A 21,083-nucleotide genomic window follows, 5' to 3' on the forward strand; every position below is an offset into this window, starting at 1 on the left:
ATATCAGTGCACCACTTAAATAATTTGACTACTCAGAGGCTTCCTTTACTAGGATACAGGTTAGCTGGCTGTTTTTCAAGGAGTTCCTTGCAGGGTGAGGGAGTGGCTGTGTACATAAAAAACAGTATTCCATTTGAGTCCATAGACATATTACAGCACTGCACTGAACAGATATTTGAATGTTGTGCAGGGGCAGTTGAATTTAGTGAAACTAAACTTCTAATTGTTGTTGTTTATAGGTCCCCTAACTCGGACTTCAGAGCATTGCTGTTCAAGCTAGAGAGTGTTCTTGATTCACTTTGTAGGAAGTACCAGAAATTAGTTATATGTGGTGACTTCAAAATAAATTTTGTGTATGATGTTGTAAGAAAAGGGATTTTGGTAGAACTCATAAATTCATATGATCTGATGCAGACAGTGTTTTTTCCAGCTAGGGTGCAGGGGAACAGTAGCACAGCCATAGACAATATTTTTATTCATTCTTTATTACTAGATGGGTACTCTTTTAGTAAAAGGGTGAATGGCCTTTCAGACCATGATGCACAAATTTTAACACTAAAAGGTTTTTGTGCTCAAAAAAATGTCACATTTCATTATAAACTATGTAGGAAAGGTAATCCAACAGCAATAGAGAGTTTTGTAAGCCTGTTAAGGAACAAGAGTGGCATGATGTTTATAGCGCCGATAACATAGATGATAAATATAATGCTTTCCTTAGTCCGCAGCTCGTGGTCGTGCGGTAGCGTTCTCGCTTCCCACGCCCGGGTTCCCGGGTTTGATTCCCGGTGGGGTCAGGGATTTTCTATGCCTCATGATGACTGGGTGTTGTGTGCTGTCCTTAGGTTACTTAGGTTTAAGTAGTTCTAAGTTCTAGGGGACTGATGACCATAGATGTTAAGTCCCATAGTGCTCAGAGCCATTTTTTTTATAATGCTTTCCTTAACACATTTCTCATGCTCTTTGAGAGTTTCTTTCCATTAGAACATTCTAAATGAGGTACTAGCAGTAATAGACAGCCCGAGTGGGTGACTAGTTGGATAAGGATATCATGTAGAACAAAGCAAAACTTATATCAAAATGTTAGAAGTAGTCACACTCAAGCTACAGTAGCCCATTGCAAACAGTATTGTAAGGTGCTTAAAAATGTTATTAGGAAGGCAAAGAGTATGTGGTATGCAAATAGAACAGCTAATTCACAGGGCAGAATTAAAACCATATGGTCAGTTGTGAAGGAAGTTTCTGGTCAGCAGCACAAGGTCGACGTTTTGAAGTCAGTTCATAGTAAAAATATTTCTGTTACTGATACATCAGATATATAACAATCATTTTCTGAGCATTGCTGGTGAATTAAATAAAAATTTAGTCTTTACAGGGAATCATGTTACTTCCTTGGCAAATGCCTTTCCGAAATTGGGCTGAAATACTCCTCTGTGGTAGAGACAAGGGGGATACTGAGTCAATAATTAAATCACTGAAGACTAAGGACTCTCATGGTTGCAATGGAGAGCCTAACAGAATATTAAAGCACGGTGCTGCACATGTTAGCCATGTATTTAGCCACATCTGTAATTTTTGCTTTTGGAATGGTCAGTTTCCTGAGCGATTAAAGTAGTCAGTCGTAAAGCCAGTTTATAAAAATGGAGAAAGGGACAATGTACATAATTTTAGACCTATTTCTATATCAACAGTGTTTACTAAAGTTATTGAAAAGGCTGTGTATGTAAGGATAATTGATCATTTTATATCACACAATTTGCTATCAAATTTACAATTTGGTTTCAGAAGTCGTTCAACAACTGAAAATGCTATATTCTCTTTTCTCTGTGAGGTACTGGATGGGTTAAACAAAAGGTTTCGAATGCTTAGCATATTTTTTTAAATTTAACTAAGGGATTTGATTGTGTTCATCACAAAACATTGCTCCAGAAGTTGGGCCATTACGGAATATGGGGAGTAGCTCACAATTGATTCACCTCTTACTTTAGCAACAAGCAGCAAAAGGTCATTATTCACAATGTTGATAATGGCTGTGACGTGGGGTCTGAGTGTGGTATGGTCAAGTGGGGGGTGCCCCAGGGATCAGTGTTGGGGCCATTCTGTTCTTTATTTTTATAAATGATATGCCCTCTAGTATTATGGGTAACTCTAAAATATTTCTGTTTGCTGATGACACTAGCTTGACATTAAAGGATGTTGTGTGCAACACTGGCTCGGTCTCAAATAGTGCAGTACATGACCTAAGTTCATGGCTTGTAGAAAATGAACTAGCACTAAATCACAGCAAGACTCAGTTTTTACAGTTTCTAACACACAATTTAACAAAACCTGGCGTTTTATTTCACAGAATGGGCGTATGATTAGTGAAACTGAACAGTTGAAATTTCTAGGTGTTCAGATAGATAATAAGCTGTCTTGGAAAGCCCATGTTCAGGATCTTGTTCAAAGATTTAATACTGCTATATTTACTATTCGAATGGTATCTGAAGTGAGTGATCATTCAACATTTTCATTCGCTTATGTCGTATGGTATTATATTTTTTGGTAACTCTTCCCATTCTAAAAGGACATTTTTGGCTCATAAACGGGCGATTCGGGCAATAATTTGTGTAAGGTCACAAACCTCTTGTCGACCCATGTTCACGAGTCCAGGTATTTTAACATTGGCTTCTCAATGTATGTATTCCTTACTGTCATTTTTGTTAACAATATTATCTTATTACTCAGTTAATACTCGGCAGAAATCAAACCTGCATTTCGATCAGATTTCCTTAGCTCTTGTGCAGAAAGGTGTGCAGTATACTACTGCATCCATTTTCGATAAGCTACCACTCGAATTCAAAATCTTAACAGTAATCCACGCATTTTAAAATCGAAACTGAAGAGTTTCCTCATGGGTCACTCCTTCTATTCTGTCGAGGAGTTCCTTGAAAAATTAAGTTGATTCTTGCTGTATTGTTGATTAAACTGACTTTTTCAGGTTCATAAACATTTATTTTTATCTGCTATTGCTTTTATGTTGTAATTTCATGTACTGACACTTTCCATGCCCTTGGATGTTTACTCCTCAATTGGATCTTGACGTGTAAATAAAAAAATGGAAATTCTGGAGCAATTGCAACTAAATGTGGTATATTTATGTCTTACTAACTGAAAAAGATGCTGACTTTTTTCAGGTTCATAAACATTTATTTTTATCTGTTATTGCTTTTGTGTTGTAATTTCCTTTACTGACACATTCCATGACCTTGGATATTTGCTCCTCAATTGGTCCTACGGAATTTGATATGTAAATAAAGAAAGTGGAAATTCTAGAGCAATTGCAACTAAATGTGGTATATTTATGTCTTACTAACTGAAAAAAATGCCGTTGGGATGAGGGACCCTTATCACGCTTGGGGCCAAGATGATTAGCTATAGTGCACAAAGTCTTCAAAGATAGTTCTGTGTGTGCAGAGTGTGATAGGGAAATGTGGAAGGTGTGAGGCGCCAGAGAGGAGTCAAACATCTTCAAGCCTTAAAAAGTGTTGTTTCAGACAAGCAAAGCAAAGCTCCATGTTCTGGCCTAGATGGACCAGTCGAGACCGACAGACTGCCATGTCATCCTCGGCCTGTGGGGCCATTCTGATGTGGCACAGATGGGTATGGGGTCAGCACACTGCTCTTCCAGCTGTTGTCGACTTTCTTTGACCTTGGAGTTACTACTTCTCACTCAAGAAGCTCCTCAGCTGACATCCCAAGGATGAATGTACCCCATTTCAGTCCTCTGGCCAAAGAAAAATCCTTGGCAGTGATAGGAATCGAACCAAGGTCTTCCACTTAGCAGCCAGACACGCTGATCATTGAGTTATGGAATCTGGCAGAGAGAAGTTTTCATCATACAGAGCTGTTCACGGAAAGAGATCAAGAGGAAATCTAAATCTAAATGGCTGCTGGATGTTAGCAGAGGGGAATGCGTAAAACAGTTCAAAACTGTGTTGCCTTCCAACATGATGCACTCAGTATGTATGTAGTCATTCAGTCACTCTATTCAAGACACTGCTCAGCGCTGTGCTTAAGTGCATCTGTGTGCTATGGCGTAATGCAGGTACCACCAACAAGCAGAAACTGCAGAGGGACCAAAACCTAACGCTTGAACTGGCACTGTGTGTCACAACAGTTTCTCTTCTGTAATCGCAGACTAAATGGCTGGCATTGCACACATGTGGGAACGCTTATTATGAGCCCACGTGACACTTACATACCAAGAATGCAACTGTAACAACACAGACATGCAGGTGCTTGCCAGCTTGCGAGCATTTACTGGACAACCTCAACTGTAAATGACTGGGGCATTTAACACAGCATATATTGCACACATGATCACCTAGAAGACATCCACATGAGTAGTAGAAGAAAGAAGACAACAAAATGAAAGGAGAAGGACATCGCAAGATGTATGAGGCCCAGACTTCTTTTTGATTTATAACAGTTCAGGAGTAGCGCAGCTATAGAAGTTTCGGCACAGGCTGCATTGTAGCCAGATTTCCAATTATGTGATTGATGATGTCAACATGCACTGTTCTTGGATTTCTCCTCTTATACCTCTGACATCACAGATCAATTGCTCTATGTATAAAACCGAGAGAAATTCAAAAAATGATGGGAAATTCATACAGCCTAGGATGGTGAACCTAGTCCAATTGTCCTAAGTATAAAAGCAAGGTATCAGGCGTGAGCACAACTTCTATGACAGCAGAATATACAATGACAAACTTGGTGGATACTAGCACATACTGTGCTGTTCTCAGGGTTTCCTGGGTTTTTGACATCATAATCAAAGGCTATTGATCCGAGCACAGCCTGTATGGTGCCTAATCGCTTGTGTTAACTGTAGAATTCAATATGGCGGACCTTATCTCAGCCTCCTTAGTTGTCAGATTTTTTAGACTTCCCCAACCCTATGACAAAACTCAAGATGGCAGACTCCATGGATACTGGCACAGAAGATGATTGTTGCTAGCACAATTTGCACTGCAGGCAATCCAAGATGACAGGCCTCAGCATAGCTCTCTGACATCACAGGCCATATTTCTTAAGTACAAAATCGATGAGCTCAGTTTAAAGTGATAACAGCCTAGTTGACCTAAGTTACACAGTCTGCTCCCACCCCTCTGATGTTACAGTTCATGGACATAGCTTGCATGCTTAAACAGTTTTCCCTCACCCCACATGCCACTGGTGAGAGTCCACTTGCAAGTAGCAGTTGTTTTCACTTGATTCTAGTACATGATCTGTTAAGTGAGAGGTGTAGTGTATGAACGTTCTGAAACAATATAAAGATTAACACAAGGCAAACTGTGTGCTGGTTTAAATTATTTAATATCATTGGCTTTTCACATTGATCTCTGAGATTTCTGCAGTGAAGAAATTAATATTCTGCACCCCAATTAACATTGAACTGGTGGAGAAAAGTCGTCGAAACCTATAAGGTAAGTACACACTCCAGGCATGTCATTGAACTTAACACATACTCGAAATCTACAAGTATGTTAAATGAACATTTTTAGTTAGAACCTAGTAAAAAGAGTGTGTTAGAAAGTGTGAAGGAACTGGGATTATTGGAATGTGTTGGGACATGTTGTTAATGTTAGTATGTTACAGGTACCAAAGAGGAAGTATTTTACATCAGAAAACGAGAACTGAATGTCACAGTGTGGTCAAAGGATGAGTGGACAATAACAATTAAAACAGTTTGGATCTCAGATGAAAGATAACACCAAAAGAAATTATAAAAGGACGTTTTTGGACTGGATTGGACTGGACTGTGGGCGCCGACAGCTGCCAGATAAGTAGTCCATTTTCTTTCATTTTATTATCAGTGACAGTGATTTGATGTTTTTGTAAATTGCTTGACACTGATACGCCAGTACCAGGGTCAAGTGTAATCATGAGTAGTTCACAAGCAGAATCAGGTGGAAACAAGCTCGCTATGTTGGAGGAAATGTTTGTCGAAATACACTCCAAAATCGCAAACTCACAGTTACAGTTAGGATAACAAGTGAATACCAGAACTGGAAACTTACAATCCGAATTAGGACAGAAAGTTAATACCAAAATAAAAAGTTTACAATCCCAATAAGGAAAGAAAATAGGATCACAGCTGAAAACAAAATAAGATGGCATAAAAAAGGACCTGAAAGAGGACTTTGGAAAAATAGTAAAAGGCCTTAAAAGTTAAGGGTCAGCAAACAGTGGCGGCTGTTGTGTTACAGCGCAAGAGCATATGAACACCCTAACTTTCGACACCATCCAGATTTATTGGTTATTTTTCTTTGAATGCTGTTAAACATAATGTAGATGTGGCAGTTTGAAATACATGGTACTAAGTATACTGTGCTGTGCAAAATTGCTCCTCTAGATCCAGTGAAAGTTGGCATCAGGGTCGTGAGCACACCTTTACTTGTGCATGTTTTAAGGAGCTTCTGCATATGTGAAAGTGGCGTGACATAATTGCCTTACAGGTCAAATACATATAGATTTTATAAACAATGTGCATGGTTTGTGGTGTGCACTGTTAGCCCTTATCATTTGACTACATATTTATGTCAATGCAAACAAATGGTATCTCACTGCAGCAGACTTTTATCCACATTCACTTGGAATAAATCTCACTAGGTAGTAGCACTCTCCACAGATATGCCAGTTCAAACACAATATAGTAAAATTACATCAGTTGTCAGTGTATTCTGAATTAGATATAATAGATTAAGTTTTGGATTTTATCATATAGTAATCAGTTTGAGACACTGAGAACATAAAGCACATCATCGTCGATTGTGAGACTGTAGCATTTATTCACACTTCTGATAGCTGTTGTGGGTCAGATTTGTCTGTACTGTAGGCCCACATATCTGAACATTCATGAAAGGCTGTCCCATTGGTTTCTCTGATATTCACTTAAATATGGGGGGGGCAGACGGTGTGCTTTTGATCCTTATGGCTCTCAGAGTCTTATTTGTATTCTGGTCAAGTGTCGTTATTGGTAGACTTGAATTTAATAATTTCCGCAAATGGCAGTTTGTGTTTGGAGTTGGTTGTTTACTGTGCAGGAATCGGCTTCCTGTGAAGCGTCAAAATGAACTCTGTTGAATCTGTAGTATATGCTAACAGAAAATCAAATTACCACGAAAAATTAGCTGCAAAGAAAGTAGGGCCTCCCAGACCATATCCATTGCCTGAGAAAGTGACAAAATCAAATAAATGTGACTACAAGCAAACATTTAACAAAGAAGTGTATAATAAGTGTAAGTCATTTTGTGGGTGCAACATAAGAATGCCTGATTTTCAGCCCAGTAGTTAATTCGTTAAGTAATATATGAATTAGGGACCTTGTACATTTGTCTGCAAAAATAAAAAAAGGTCAAAAAGCTCCCACTTATTCAAAAATACGAAATGGAGAGTAGCAAAAGCTTAAATATTATTTCATCCTTGCCATAAACTGTACTTAATTATGTACAAAACAACAAAATTCCACAAAAGCAATTCTTCCTTTTTTGAGACAAGTTATGAATATTACTACTATGACTACAACTACTACTACTATTATTATTATTGACAGCAGCTGAAGTTGTATAAATATATTGATAAGCATAACTGCTACATAGCGGATGCTATTGATTTCGCACTCTGATATTTATCTGAGTTTAAAACTTTGTGAACACCCAGAATATATACCTATGAGTTGCGAGTATCAGCAAACATTATGCAGATCATAGAAATGAGACAGGAATTCCACACGTTCAAAACCATGGTTGACTCTGGGCCAAAGCAGCTTGGTATTCATGTGGAAATTGCAGAAAATCGTAAAGGGAATGTAGAATCTGAAGTGAAATAACCACTTTCCAAAAATGATGAGGACTTAGAAAACATAGACTCGTTTGTTGTAAACGAAATTTCTAACTCATCCCCCTGCTTACAACAAAGGACAGCTTTCTTTCATAGAGACTTCTTGTTGAGATGTGCATGCAGTTCACTATAGAAAATTATAATCTACATTAAATAAGTACTGCCAATTTATTCTCATTTGTCTTGTCTTTTTATTTCCGGTTTTATATCACTTATGGAAAAATTTGGGCCAATTCATTAAATATTTGTAATTGTTATTAACAGCATAGCTGATCATCAGTTTTCCCTTATCAATGTTAATTACTTCAGCAGAAATCTGACTGTAAAGACATAACTGCACTTGAAAATATATAATGTTTTTGTAACATGTCACAAATCCTACACCTGAACAATACATTCGCAACATGCATCCTTGATTCCCTGGTGTAACAACCCAAAAATAAAACAGCATTCTATGTCAGGCTCAGTGTCGTGCATGTTGTCCTACCAGAGTCACTAGATGCATTTACTTTTCCTTGAGAGCTTTAATTCCAATAGTGGCACATATATCCGATATTTTGATTGCAATTGGTGTATGTAATATCTTGAGTCATAAAGAAAATATTTTGTTACACATATTCATAGCACACTAGATATGCCTGTCACAGTACAATAATGTTTTGAAGCTCTCTCAAAACGGCATGTAAAAATTCGGTAGAAGTTGAGAAACCAATCATGACCTGCAATATTGATTAAAACGGCTTATAAAAGTCACAGCTACATTAAATTGATTTATGAAATGAAAATCTAACCTTATTTTGGTGTGATTCATGCATGGAACCTTAGGGACGTTCACCTATATTCCGTTAATACACTGTTATTAGATAATCCATCCAGAGGAATATTAAGAGAATGTAACTATTTATAAAATAATCCGCCAAGCTTTTAGTGCATAGGTAAATGCCTCTATACTTCTATGTTGATTAATATGTCGAAGATAGGTAATTTTTTAGTATTGCATGTAGCCTATTATTGTTGAAGGTTTATCATAGACAATTGGTCTATAACAGCCGCTTCTTTGTATTAATTTAGCCCATGAAGCGGGAGAGACCCCGCAGGAGAGGAAAATAAGGTTGATTTTGCTTTACAACATGCCCCACGGTTAATACTAGTACTTAGCACGGAATCTTTTGAAACAATTTTCCAAAAAAAAAAAAAAAAATAATTCACTTCGTCTTTTTCTGTGTGTTCATAAGTATGTATGAGTAAATACCTTTCTAAATGTACTAACGAACTAGTTTGTTGATTATATACGCGTTCAGGCTTTTTCAACTTATGTTTTGTCCAATTAACATTAATATTATAGATTCTGAAAGCGTAGCAAACAAATGAAAATATAGACACAGAGAGCTATCTGAACTCTTTGTTTCGTAGCTTGTATGCTCCTTCTTCACTCGTTGATTTTTGTTACACTCTATGATACACTCTGATGGAGTGGCCTCGAACAATGAAGTCTAACCTCCTTGGTCTCGAATGACGCAAGTGATGTAAAGGTGATCTGTGGTGTTTGAATGATTGCTGGTACTGATGCCAGTGTCGTATTGTGTGACAGGAAGTTAAGTGCAGGTTAAACGTTTATTTCTTGGCTATATGTGTGTAAGTTTCTGTACCACACAAGTGAATGACTGTGTTTTTAACTGATATTGTGAAATAACAATGCCACCCAAGCAGAGAAAGATAGCGATTATGGGGTACAGGTCTGTTGGTGAGTAACGTTGTTGCATTGTAAAATTTGTATTTACATGCAGTGAAGTGGAGTGACATCTGCGTTTTTTCCACAGGGAAATCTTCCCTAAGCATACAGTTCGTGGAAGGGCAGTTTGTCGATTCATACGACCCTACAATTGAAAATAGTAAGTATTATTCATTATCAGCTTTTTGTACACTTAATTCATCACTCATCCGGTAAAATGAAGGCTGTTCGTAGTATCTTCGGAACTGACACCGATAGTTGTCTGCTATGCTGCCGTTCACACATTAGATTGCGACGCCTAGCTGAGCTAGTTATTGCCAGCCAGTGGAAAATGAGTTCACTACGTAGCTGTTTTTGCCCACAACACATCTGTTTTTCTGTTGCTCATTTGGGCACGTTTTTCAGAAACAACTAGAAAACGAAGGCAATTTTATGCCTAAGACGCATCATATCAGCCTTCCATTTATTTAATTTTTTCGTACTGAATTGGCATTACATGTTACAGCTAAAATTGTTGCTGTAGGATTTTCCATAATAAAATTTGTCTTATCCTGAGTGTTTTTAAGTACAGTGAACTTATGTTATCGTGGGAAAGACTGAGCTTAATATTTGTAAACTTTCAGGTGGCAGTAAATGTCAGGTGGCTTCTATTATTTTGCTGTTGCTATATTTCATATTAACTCAAGACAGACTGACTTCTTAATTTGCTAGTATTGCATGGTGTTTCTTGTTGTGGATTTGTAATTCAATATTTTCATATGAACTTGTCACAATATTGTTGCATATCCACGAAGTAGATGCAGTGCTACAGACATTTTTAAACAGATCTGTTGATGAAACATGTTTTGTTGTAGTGTTATGATTGTGCTGGATAAAGATGACAGTGAGACATGTTGACACATACACTGTGATATGAGATTTTCAAGGCTGTAAATTTTGACTAGAAGTCCAATGAAGATCTGAACTTTTTCTGGCTCCTATCACGTGCACTAGTGTGTTATGGTTCATCTGCTTGTAAGCACCCATAATGCACTTGTTTATGTAACCAGAGCTTTAATTTTATGTAGCACATGCATACCATAAGGAGGAATACTCTGTAAATATCCTGCAAAGGTACCTCGAGTAAGTTTAAATTCATTCTCAAGATGTAGGCTAGTTATGATAGTTTTTGTAGTGTTTAATGTATGATGGAGGTGCTGGTTCTGGTGTTTTATAGAAACTGCTATAGTAACCATCACATAAATAGTGACTGTTCCTCGGACTTTGGGAGGTAGATTTTAGCTGAACAAGGAAAGCTGCCTTGGAGATAGATTTGAGTAATGTGCAAACTCAAAAATTCTTGCAAAGTAGTGTTAGTGTATCAGTTGATTAATTCAGATGCTGTTGATTGACATTAGTACTACAACTGGCCATTTGAGATTGTGCTTGGAGAGATTGATTTTGAAATGCTCTTACTTCTGGTGAGGCATGGCTTCATTTAATCGGAGTACGTGAACTTGCAAAACAAACAGTGGTGTTTTCAAAATTGTTGTCAGTAACATGAAGAGTATCTCCATACTGTGAAGTGTGCTATGCATTACTGTAACACTAATTACCAGACCAATCTTTTTTCATAACTTTTGACAGCTAAGTGAACAAAATGCGGTAACTTCTGCCCCCTCCCCCTGAGAAAAGGCTTAAAATTATTTCATGAAGGACAGTGCAAGACTGCATATATTGTGTAGACACCATTATTCTGAGGGCATGTCCTATCATCAAAAACATCTCTTTTTCAGAACTCCAATATTGACTGCAAGAAAAATTTGTGTAGGTTACTGGCTACAACTGTGAGCAGCTGATGGCAAAAAAAATCTTTTCTGTAAAATAAGAGTACCTGTACCCAATGCCTGCAGCCATGCTTAATCAGAAAAAAGGAGTATTTCAGGATAGGATTCTCCATTAGGCCCTGGATACAAAAACCATTTGAAGGACTCATACCAAGTGACTGTAAGTGAATTTTGGTCAGTCGATCCACTGCCATTACTTTTTAATGCCTCATTTTGACTGATCACAGCATCTGTAAGCAGATGCTACTGAACATCAATGTAAACTGCTAAATGGAACAACAGTTTTGTCATAGTCCTTTTCTAGGCCATTCCTAACTCATTTAGTTAATCTAAAACCATTGTGCCACCTGCCAAAGTCCAGGCAGTAGGTCGTAGCATACACAGTGATTGGAACCTGCCTCCCAGTATTGGTTCACACACAATCCCAGAAACAGTACTTTTGTTGTACCCTGTACTTCAACTTATATGAAAAGCTCTCTACAAATGACAAATGGATAATATAAATATTGGAAACTCCTAATTCTAAGTTTTCATTACATTCATTTCCAAAAATTTTCCTTGAAGTGATGCTATGGCATAGTGAAGGTCTTTGTCTTTTTTACAGTGATAGAACTCGGAATTTGAAATGATACAGGATCATTACCCACTGTATTGGAATTAAGATACATTTTAAATTGTACTGTCAGATTAGAAGAATCTAGAAGCTACTATGTAATGCAAAATTGACCACAAGATGTCATGGGAGGCAGACCTGCCAGCATAAAATGAGGTGGAGGTAATGTGTAGCCAGTAGAAAAGCAGCAACAGTCAATGGGTCAGTAATTCAGGAGAGCTTATTGACTGCGAATGTGGACCAGTCATTGAATGTCACCTGAGTGATGAATCCATCAGGGACATTTCAACCCACCTAAAGCTGCCCAAGTCAACTGTTGCTGATGGGATAGTGAAGTGGAAACATGAAGGTATAGCCGCAGCTAAACCAATACCACGCAGACCTCATGTACTGATCAAATTCGACTGGGACCATCGAGTGTTGCAGAGAGTGGGTGCAAAAAATTGCTTTAAATCATCTGAAGAAGTCAGCTGGGAGTATCAAAGTGATGCCAGCAGTCCAGCTAGCACTGTGACTGTGTGTAGCGAGTTAAAAAGAATAGGGTACAGTGTTCTCACAAGCGATACGTTTTTGTAGTCGATGCCAACTGGCGTTTAGGAGGTGTAAAGTGATACCACTAGAGAGTGGATTACTGGAAATGAGTGATTTGGAGCGATGAATCGTTCTAGATCCTGTGGCAATCTGATGGAAGAATTTGGTTTTGGCAAATGTGTGTGTAGTTCGAACAGTGAAGTACAGAGGAGGGGGTATTACAGTATGGTAGTTTTTTTATGGTTGGGGTCTGATACCCCTATTACACTTCAGAAAACATTAAATGCAGGAGGAGATGAACACATTTTACAGCATTATGTACTGCCTACAGTATTATTGAATAAGCATGACAATGCATTGTACTGTAAAGAGTCTCTGAGGCAATGGTTTGAGGACAATAACATTCCTGAAATGGCCTCGTCTGCCTAGAAATTCGACCTGAACCCAGTGGAACTCCTTAGGTAAGAGTTACATTGTCACCTTTGCCCCAAATCCCAACATCCAACATCACTCCCGTCTCTGGTTTTATAACGGGCATTAAAAAAGAAATGAACTGGAGGCATAATTACAGAAACCAGTACCTGTATGTTAGAAGTATTGACTCTGGCTGTTGACACACTTGTTCCAGTGTGACACAAGGCAGTGAATGGCTGTCTCATAAAATTCCGGGGCTGCGATGTTAACCAGTTCCACACATACAGCTGGGTGTCGTTGTCCGAATCGTTTGCCCCTCAGAGAGCCTTTTTAAGGGGACCAAAAGTGGTATAATCATAGGGGGAGAGGACCAGACTGTGTGTAGCATGGCCGAGAACCTCCCATTTGAATTTCTGCAGGGGTGCCGTGACTGTTGGCTGTATGTGGCTTTGCATTGTTGTGGAGCAGAATGACCCCATGGGTGAGATTGCCTGGTCGTTTTGATTTGATTGCTTGGCGAAGGGTGGTCAAGGTTTGCGAGTAATGCTGGGCATTCATTGTTGTCCCATGCTGCAGGAAGTGGATCAGAAGGGTCCCCCTTAAAAAGGCTCTGAAGGGCAAATGGCTCACCTCGGACGACAATGTACAGCTGTACGTGCAGAAATGGTTAACATTGCAGCCCCAGGAATTTTATGAGACAACCATTTACTCACGGCCTTGTCACTGTGGGAAAAGTGCTTCAATAGCCAGGGTCAATACTTCTAACATACAGGTACTGGTTTCTGTAAGTATGCCTCCAGCTCATTTCTTTTTGAATGCCCCTTATAGCCCCTTGAGGAAGAATACACTGCAATTCTTCCAGGCATTCAGACACCTCATTGAAAGTGTCCTCAACAAAGTTCAAGCCACTATAAAGGAAAGGGGTGGACACAACCCATATCAATGTTTGCTGATAGCAGCCCAGATACTTTTGATCAAATAGTGTATTTAACATTTTAATGTTTGTTTACAGTTCCTTCATAGTGGCTACTGCTTGACATGTATATTCAAGAGACTTAAATATAGATTATTCTGAATTTAAAATACAAGTCTGTTTTTACTGAGGTGGAAATATTGTTACTTTGGTCTATTTAATTTTTAAAATCTTTATTAAAGATAAAGTAATTAACTATATTTGTTGATACCTGGTGTAGCTAATAGTCAGTTGACAACGAATTCAAGAAGCAGTGAGCAATAAACAGAATTTTGATGCAGTTGTGAAAGGGTGAAGTCAGTGGGTCAGTAAAAGTATGTAACAGCCAGACTATGTAACATGCGACAAGATGTCTTCTGCTGCCATCCTTGCCCCCCCCCCCCCCCCCCTCCCCCACCCCCTCATTTCTTTTCCTACGTTATTCTGTTCAGTGATTTGCCTGTGTATCTAATTTTTAATGAAGGTATTGTTAGTTTTGGAAAATCCAGGACAGAATGCAACAATATTATTGTTAGTTTTAAGTTTTTATACAATTATGAAATATTTGGTGTTTTAATTATATAATCCACATGTATAGTTTTCCATAGGTAATAATTAGTATTTGGTCTTCAGTGTTTACATTTTTAAGTGGACTACTTTAATTTTTCTTTCTTTTTTTCAGCTTTTACAAAATCGACTCGTGTCAACAGTCAAGAATATGAACTTAAACTAGTGGATACTGCTGGTCAAGATGAATATTCTATATTTCCAGCACAATATTCAATGGATATTCATGGTTATGTACTTGTGTATTCAATTGACTCTGCAAAATCATTTGAAGTTGTACAAATAATATATGACAAACTACTTGATATGACAGGAAAAGTCCAGTTAGTATTGCTGCACAATTGTGTGGAGAACCTTTTTACTTAATATTGTTGAAATAACTTCTAAAAAAAATGTGGCTTGTTAATTTAGAAATGTGTTTAGTATAGAGAACTTAAAACTTTAACTTATTCTAATTTCTCTTCAGATCTAATTCAGAATAGATGTTTTTGTATGGTATGTTAGGAACTAAAACATAACATTGTTCACTTTTTTACTCACATTGTAGTATATAAATATTAGCTATCATCTTGACATTCATCAGGATGACTGACAAAGGCATCTCACTTTTAGCAAGTATGGCAACAATGATGTCACAGATTCGACAGTGTGAAGTGATCAAAGACAATTACACAGTACAAAATTTATTTGTGGTAATTAAAATAAGAGCCAACAGTCTTGCTGCCGTGGTAACACTGGTTACCATCATATTACCAGGCTGGGCTAGCACTTGGAATTATCACTGTGCGGTTCTGCCAGGAGCTGTTGGCGAGTGAGGTGCACTTGGCCCTTGTGGAGCCAGTCAAGGAACTACTTGATGGAGAAGTAGTGGCACTGATAATGACTAGTCGAGCAGTGTGCTGATTACCTGCCCTTCCCTATCCCCATTCGCTGATGGCTAAGGCCTGAGGATAACACGGCAGGTGGGGTTTAGGCAGGAGCAGACAAAATAAATGACTTTCTTTTCCTACACACACACACACACACACACACACACACACACACACACACACACACACACACACACACACACACACAGAGAGAGAGAGAGAGAGAGAGAGAGAGAGAGAGAGAGAGAGAGTGTGTGTTAGGGCTAATACGTCACATGACTAAGTCCACAATACCGCCAAACCATCAGTAAACAATATTAACTATCAGACATCTGAAATGTGCAAATTCATACTTGATGTGAATTTATGTTGTTGTGGTGGTCTTCAGTCCTGAGACTGGTTTGACGCAGCTCTCCATGCTGCTCTATCCTGTGCAAGCTCCTTCATCTACCAGTACGTACTGCAGCCTACATCCTTCTGAATCTGCTTAGTGTATTCATCTCTTCGTATCCCTCTACGATTTTTACCCTCCACGCTGCCCTCCAATACTAAATTGGTGATCCCTTGATGCCTGAGAACATGTCCTACCAACCGATCCCTTCTTCTAGTCAAGTTGTGCCACAAACTCCTCTTCTCCCCAATTCTATTCAATACCTCCTCATTAGTTATGTGATCTACCCATCTAATCTTCAGCATTCTTCTGTAGCACCTCATTTTGAAAGCTTCTATTCCCTTCTTGCCTAAACTATTTATCGTCCATGCTTCACTTCCATACATGGTTACACTCCATACACACTTTCAGAAATGACTTCCTGACATTTAAATCTATACTCAATGTTAACAAATTTCTCTTCTTCAGAAACGCTTTCCTTGCCATTACCAGTCTACATTTTATATCCTCTCTATTTCGACCATCATCAGTTATTTTGCTCCCCAAATAGCAAAACTCCTTTACTACTTTTAGGTGTCTCATTTCCTAATCTAATTCCCTCAGCATCACCCGATCTAATTTGACTACATTCCATTATCCACGTTTTGCTTTTGTTGAAGTTCATCTTATATGCTCCTTTCAAGGCACTGTCAATTCCATTCAACTGCTCTTCCAAGTCCTGTCAGAGACCGCAAAGAATTACAATGTCATCGGCAAACCTCAAAGTTTTTATTTCTTCTCCATGGATTTTAATGCCTACTCTGAATTTTTCTTTTCTTTCCTTTACTGCTTGCTCAATATACAGATTGAATAACACCGGGGAGAGGCTACAACCCTGTCTCACTCCCTTCCCAACCACTGCTTCCCTTTCATGTCCCTCGACTCTTATAACTGCCATCTGGTTTCTGTACAAATTGTAAATAGCCTTTTGCTCCCTGTATTTGACCCCTGCCACCTTCCGAATTTGAAAGAGAGTATTCCAGTCAACATTGTCAAAAGCTTTCTCTAAGTCTACAAGTGCTAGAAAGGTAGGTTTGCCTTTCCTTAATCTAACTTCTAAGATAAGCCATAGGGTCAGTATTGCCTCATGTGTTCCATTTCTACGGAATCCAAAGTGGTCTTCCCCGAGGTTGGCTTTTACCAGTTTTTCCATTCGTCTGTAAAGAATTTGCGTTAGTATTTTGCAGCTGTGACGTATTAAACTGATAGTTTGGTAATTTTCACATCTGTCAACACCTGCTTTCTTTGGGATTGGAATTATTATATTCTTCTTGAAGTCTGAGGGTATTTCGCCTGTCTCATAAGTTTTGTTCACCAGATGGTAGAGCTTTGTCAGGAATGGCTCTCCCAAGGCTGTCAGTAGTTCTAATGGAATGTTGTCTACTCCCGGGGCCTTGTTTCGACTTGGGTCTTTCAGTGCTCTGTCAAACTCTTCACACAGTATCGTATCTCCCATTTCATCTTCCTCTACTTCCTCTCCCATTTCCATAATATTGCCCTCAAGTACATCGCCCTTGTATAGACCCTCTATATACTCCTTCCACCTTTCTGCTTTCCCTTCTTTGCTTAGAACTGGGTTTCCATCTGAGCTCTTGATATTCATACAAGTGGCTCTCTTTTCTGCAAAGGTATCTTTAACTTTCCTGTAGGCAGTATCTATCTTACCCCTAGTGAGATAAGCCTCTACATCCTTACATTTGTCCTCTAGCCATGCCTGCTTAGCCATTTTGCATCTCCGGTCGATCTCATTTTTGAGACGTTTGTATTCCTTTTGGCCTGCTTCATTTACTGCATTTTTATGTTTCCTCCTTTCATCAATTAAATTCAATATTTCTTCTGTTACCCAAGGATTTCTACTAGCCCTCGTCTTTTTACCTGCTTGATCCTCTCCTGCCTTCACTACTTCATCCCTCAAAGCTACCCATTCTTCTTCTACTGTATGTCTTTCCCCCATTCTTGTCAGTTGTTCCCTTATGCTCTCCCTGAAACTCTGTACAACCTCTGGTTTAGTCAGTTTACCCAGGTCCCATTTCCTTAAATTCCCACCTTTTTGCAGTTTCTTCAGTTTTAAGCTACAGTTCATAACCAATAGATTGTGGTCAGAGTCCACATCTGCCCCGGGAGATGTCCTACAATTTAAAACCTGGTTTCTAAATCTCTGTCTTACCATTATATAATCTATCTGAAACCTGTCAGTATCTCCAGGCTTCTTCCATGCATACAACCTTCTTTTCCCCCCTGCGGGTTCGGGGGTTAGAATATGCCCGCGGTATTCCTGCCTGTTGTAAGAGGCGACTAAAAGGAGTCTCAAATGTTTCGGCCTTATGTGATGGTCCCCTCTCGGGTTTGACCTCCATCTTTCTAAATTGTTCCTAAGAGCGAGCCAATTGGGGAAGGGCGCCTTACATGGTGCACTGTATCTGTCGTGCATTGAGACCTTTAGCTGGCTTTCTCGTCGTTGCAATGGTGTCCAGCTTGTTTTCCATCTCTTGGGCGAGGATACGTCCATGGGTGCGATTTCCACGCTGCACTGTGCAGTGTTGCTTTCGCTGCGACGACAACCTCATACATTTTTGCACCTAAGATCCAGCACAGTAGCCAGTCCGTTGTCGTGGGGCCGCCTTGTACCCTGTTGGTTGTAGCCCCCTGACAACACAGGGATCGCTCTACTGATGCCTGCGCCGTTTACTCCCCATGTATGCCAAGGAGTAGATGCCCATCTCCCTGGGGCATCAGGACTCCCGGCAATGGCCATCCTGCCAGGTGGCCCTTGCTGTGGCTGGGTGGCGCCCATGGGGAGGTCCCTTGGTTGGAGTAGGTGGCATCAGGGTGGATGACACGCAATGAAGCGTGGCACATCATCTGTTGCTGGTGGCCAGCCACCAGCAGTCTCTAAGTGTTCGAGGGCTCATTTGAAAGGTAACGTTTATGACCCCAAATCGTTCCCATCCCTGGCCACACCATGGGAGGAACGAAGGGCAATGAATGACAGTGACACGTATTCGCCCCGGTATCTCGTCTGTACCAGAGCTGATGGGGAATCCTTTGTATCCGTGAAGTCTCAGTTCTTTGTAGAGCATTTAGAGGACAAGTTTAGGGAGGTGGAGGGCTTGTCCAAAATGCGCTCTGGGTCAGTTTTGATAAAAACGGCATCCTCCGCCCAGTCACGCAGGTTACTTGCTTGTGACAAGTTGGGGGATGTTAACGTTACCATCACACCACATAAGAGTTTAAATATGGTCCAGGGTGTTATTTTCCATAGGGACCTACTTTTGCAGTCTGATGACGAGCTGCGCGCCAACTTAGAGTGTAGAGGTGTTCATTTTGTCCGGCGCATTCATCGGGGTCCGAGGGACAGTCAGGTTGCTACCGGTGCCTTCATCTTGGCCTTCGAGGATGATACATTACCGGAGAAGGTCAAGGTGATGTTCTACCGTTGTGACGTCAAGCCCTATATCCCTCCCCCGATGCGGTGCTTTAAGTGCTGGAAGTTCGGCCATATGTCTTCCCGCTGCACTTCCAGCCTCACATGTCGAGATTGCGGACGCCCATCTCATCCCGATACTCCATGTGCTCCGCCTCCCATCTGTGTCAACTGTGGAGAGCCTCATTCACCTTGCTCGCCAGACTGCAGGATCTTACAGAAAGAACGCAAAATCATGGAATGTAAGACCCTGGACCGACTGACTTACACTGGGGTTAAGCGGAAATTTGAACGGCTACATCCCGTGCGCATGATGGCATCTTATGCCTCAACTGTCACTCCTGCTCCAGCTCCTTTAGCTGCAACACAAACAGTCAGCTCTCAGAGTCAGAGGACCTCACCTGCCCCCTTGACGACGGGGGCCCCTTCTCTCGCTGTTGCTCCCACACCATCTACCTCGTGAGCAGCACCCACTAAACCACCGGGGACACCAGTCCCCACTTCTAAGCCGGAGAAGCGTAAGTCTTCTTTTTTTCTCTCGCTTGGAAGGGATCCCTTGGGTCACTCCCTTCCCAGGTTCCTACCAGCGGCACAGCAGACACCAACCAGTGGCTGAAGAAGCCACAGGTCGCTGGTTGTTGAGCTTCGCGATCATCTTCGGTCCCGGAGACTGACTCCAATAAGCCCTCTCAACAATGACAACCAAAGGAACAGCGACAGAAAACGACATTGAAGACCCGTAAGACCAAGGCACCTGCGGTGGCACCTACTCCACCGCTACCTACAAGCTCTGCGTCTGAGGATGCGGTGGAGATTCTTGCGTCGCTGAGGACCTCGATCTCGCCGGTCCCTCAGACGCAATGGATAGCACTTGCACGGGTGCTCCATCGGAGGCAGCAGGTGACCCAGAGGCGTAATCTGCCTTCCCAGTCCCGTCACGCCTTTCTCAGCCATGGACAATACCATCCTCCAGTGGAACTGCAGCGGTTTCTTCCACCATCTAGCTGAGCTCCGACAACTTATCAGCCTTCACCCTTTATTCTGCATTGCTCTTCAGGAAACTTGGTTTCCAGCAATGCAAACTCCCGCCCTCCGTGGCTATCGGGGTTATTATAAGAACCGAGCAGCTTATGAAAGGGTGTCTGGTGGTGTCTGCATATATGTCCTTAACTCTCTTCACAGCGAGTCTATCCCTCTACAAACAGCTTTAGAGGCTGTCGCTGTTTGGGTGTGGACGCCATAGGCTGTTACCGTCTGCAGTCTTTACCTTCCACTGGACGGTGATGTCGCGCAGCATGTCCTGGCTGCGCTGATAGCCCAATTGCCTCTACCTTTCTTATTACTGGGCGACTTCAACGCCCATAACCCTCTGTGGGGTGGGTCAGTGGCGACAGGTCGAGGCGCCACCATTGAGCATTTATTAGCACAGCTCGATCTTTCGCTGTTAAATGATGGTTCCTTCACACACTTCAGTGTGGTGCATGGCACGTACTCCGCCATTGACCTTTCGATCTGCAGCCCTAGCCTCTTACCATCTGTCCAGTGGAGAGTGCATGACAACCTGTGTGGTAGTGACCACTTTCCGATCTTTCTGTCACTGCCACAGCGCCAGTCTTCTGGGCACCCTTGCCGGTGGGCAATGAATAAGGCTGACTGGGACTTGTTTTCCTCCATTGCCACTATTGAGCCTCTCTCTAATGATGGCATTGATGCGGTGGTTCAATCGGTCACCACCAGCATTGTTACTGCCGCCGAATCTTCCATTCCCAGTTCTTCTGGGTCCCCTCGGCGGCGGACTGTGCCTTGGTGGTCGCCTGATATCGCTGAAGCGATTAAAGATC

General features: G+C 40.8%; 1 protein-coding gene across 1 annotated transcript in view; it reads left to right on the top strand.

Annotated features, from left to right (window-relative positions):
- The first annotated feature begins 9,386 nt into the window (after nt 1-9,386).
- The window catches only part of LOC126484558 (GTP-binding protein Rheb homolog), a 72,943-nt gene continuing 61,246 nt past the window's right edge, over nt 9,387-21,083 (top strand). Inside the window, exons 1-3 of the mRNA XM_050108122.1 lie at nt 9,387-9,628; nt 9,705-9,776; nt 14,635-14,842. Coding sequence (XP_049964079.1) covers nt 9,580-9,628; nt 9,705-9,776; nt 14,635-14,842 — 329 coding nt within the window. The 5' untranslated portion in view covers nt 9,387-9,579. The remainder of the gene's footprint in view (nt 9,629-9,704; nt 9,777-14,634; nt 14,843-21,083) is intronic.

The sequence above is a fragment of the Schistocerca serialis genome, chromosome 1 (genome assembly GCF_023864345.2).
Source record: "Schistocerca serialis cubense isolate TAMUIC-IGC-003099 chromosome 1, iqSchSeri2.2, whole genome shotgun sequence".
Classification (NCBI taxonomy): domain Eukaryota; kingdom Metazoa; phylum Arthropoda; class Insecta; order Orthoptera; family Acrididae; genus Schistocerca; species Schistocerca serialis.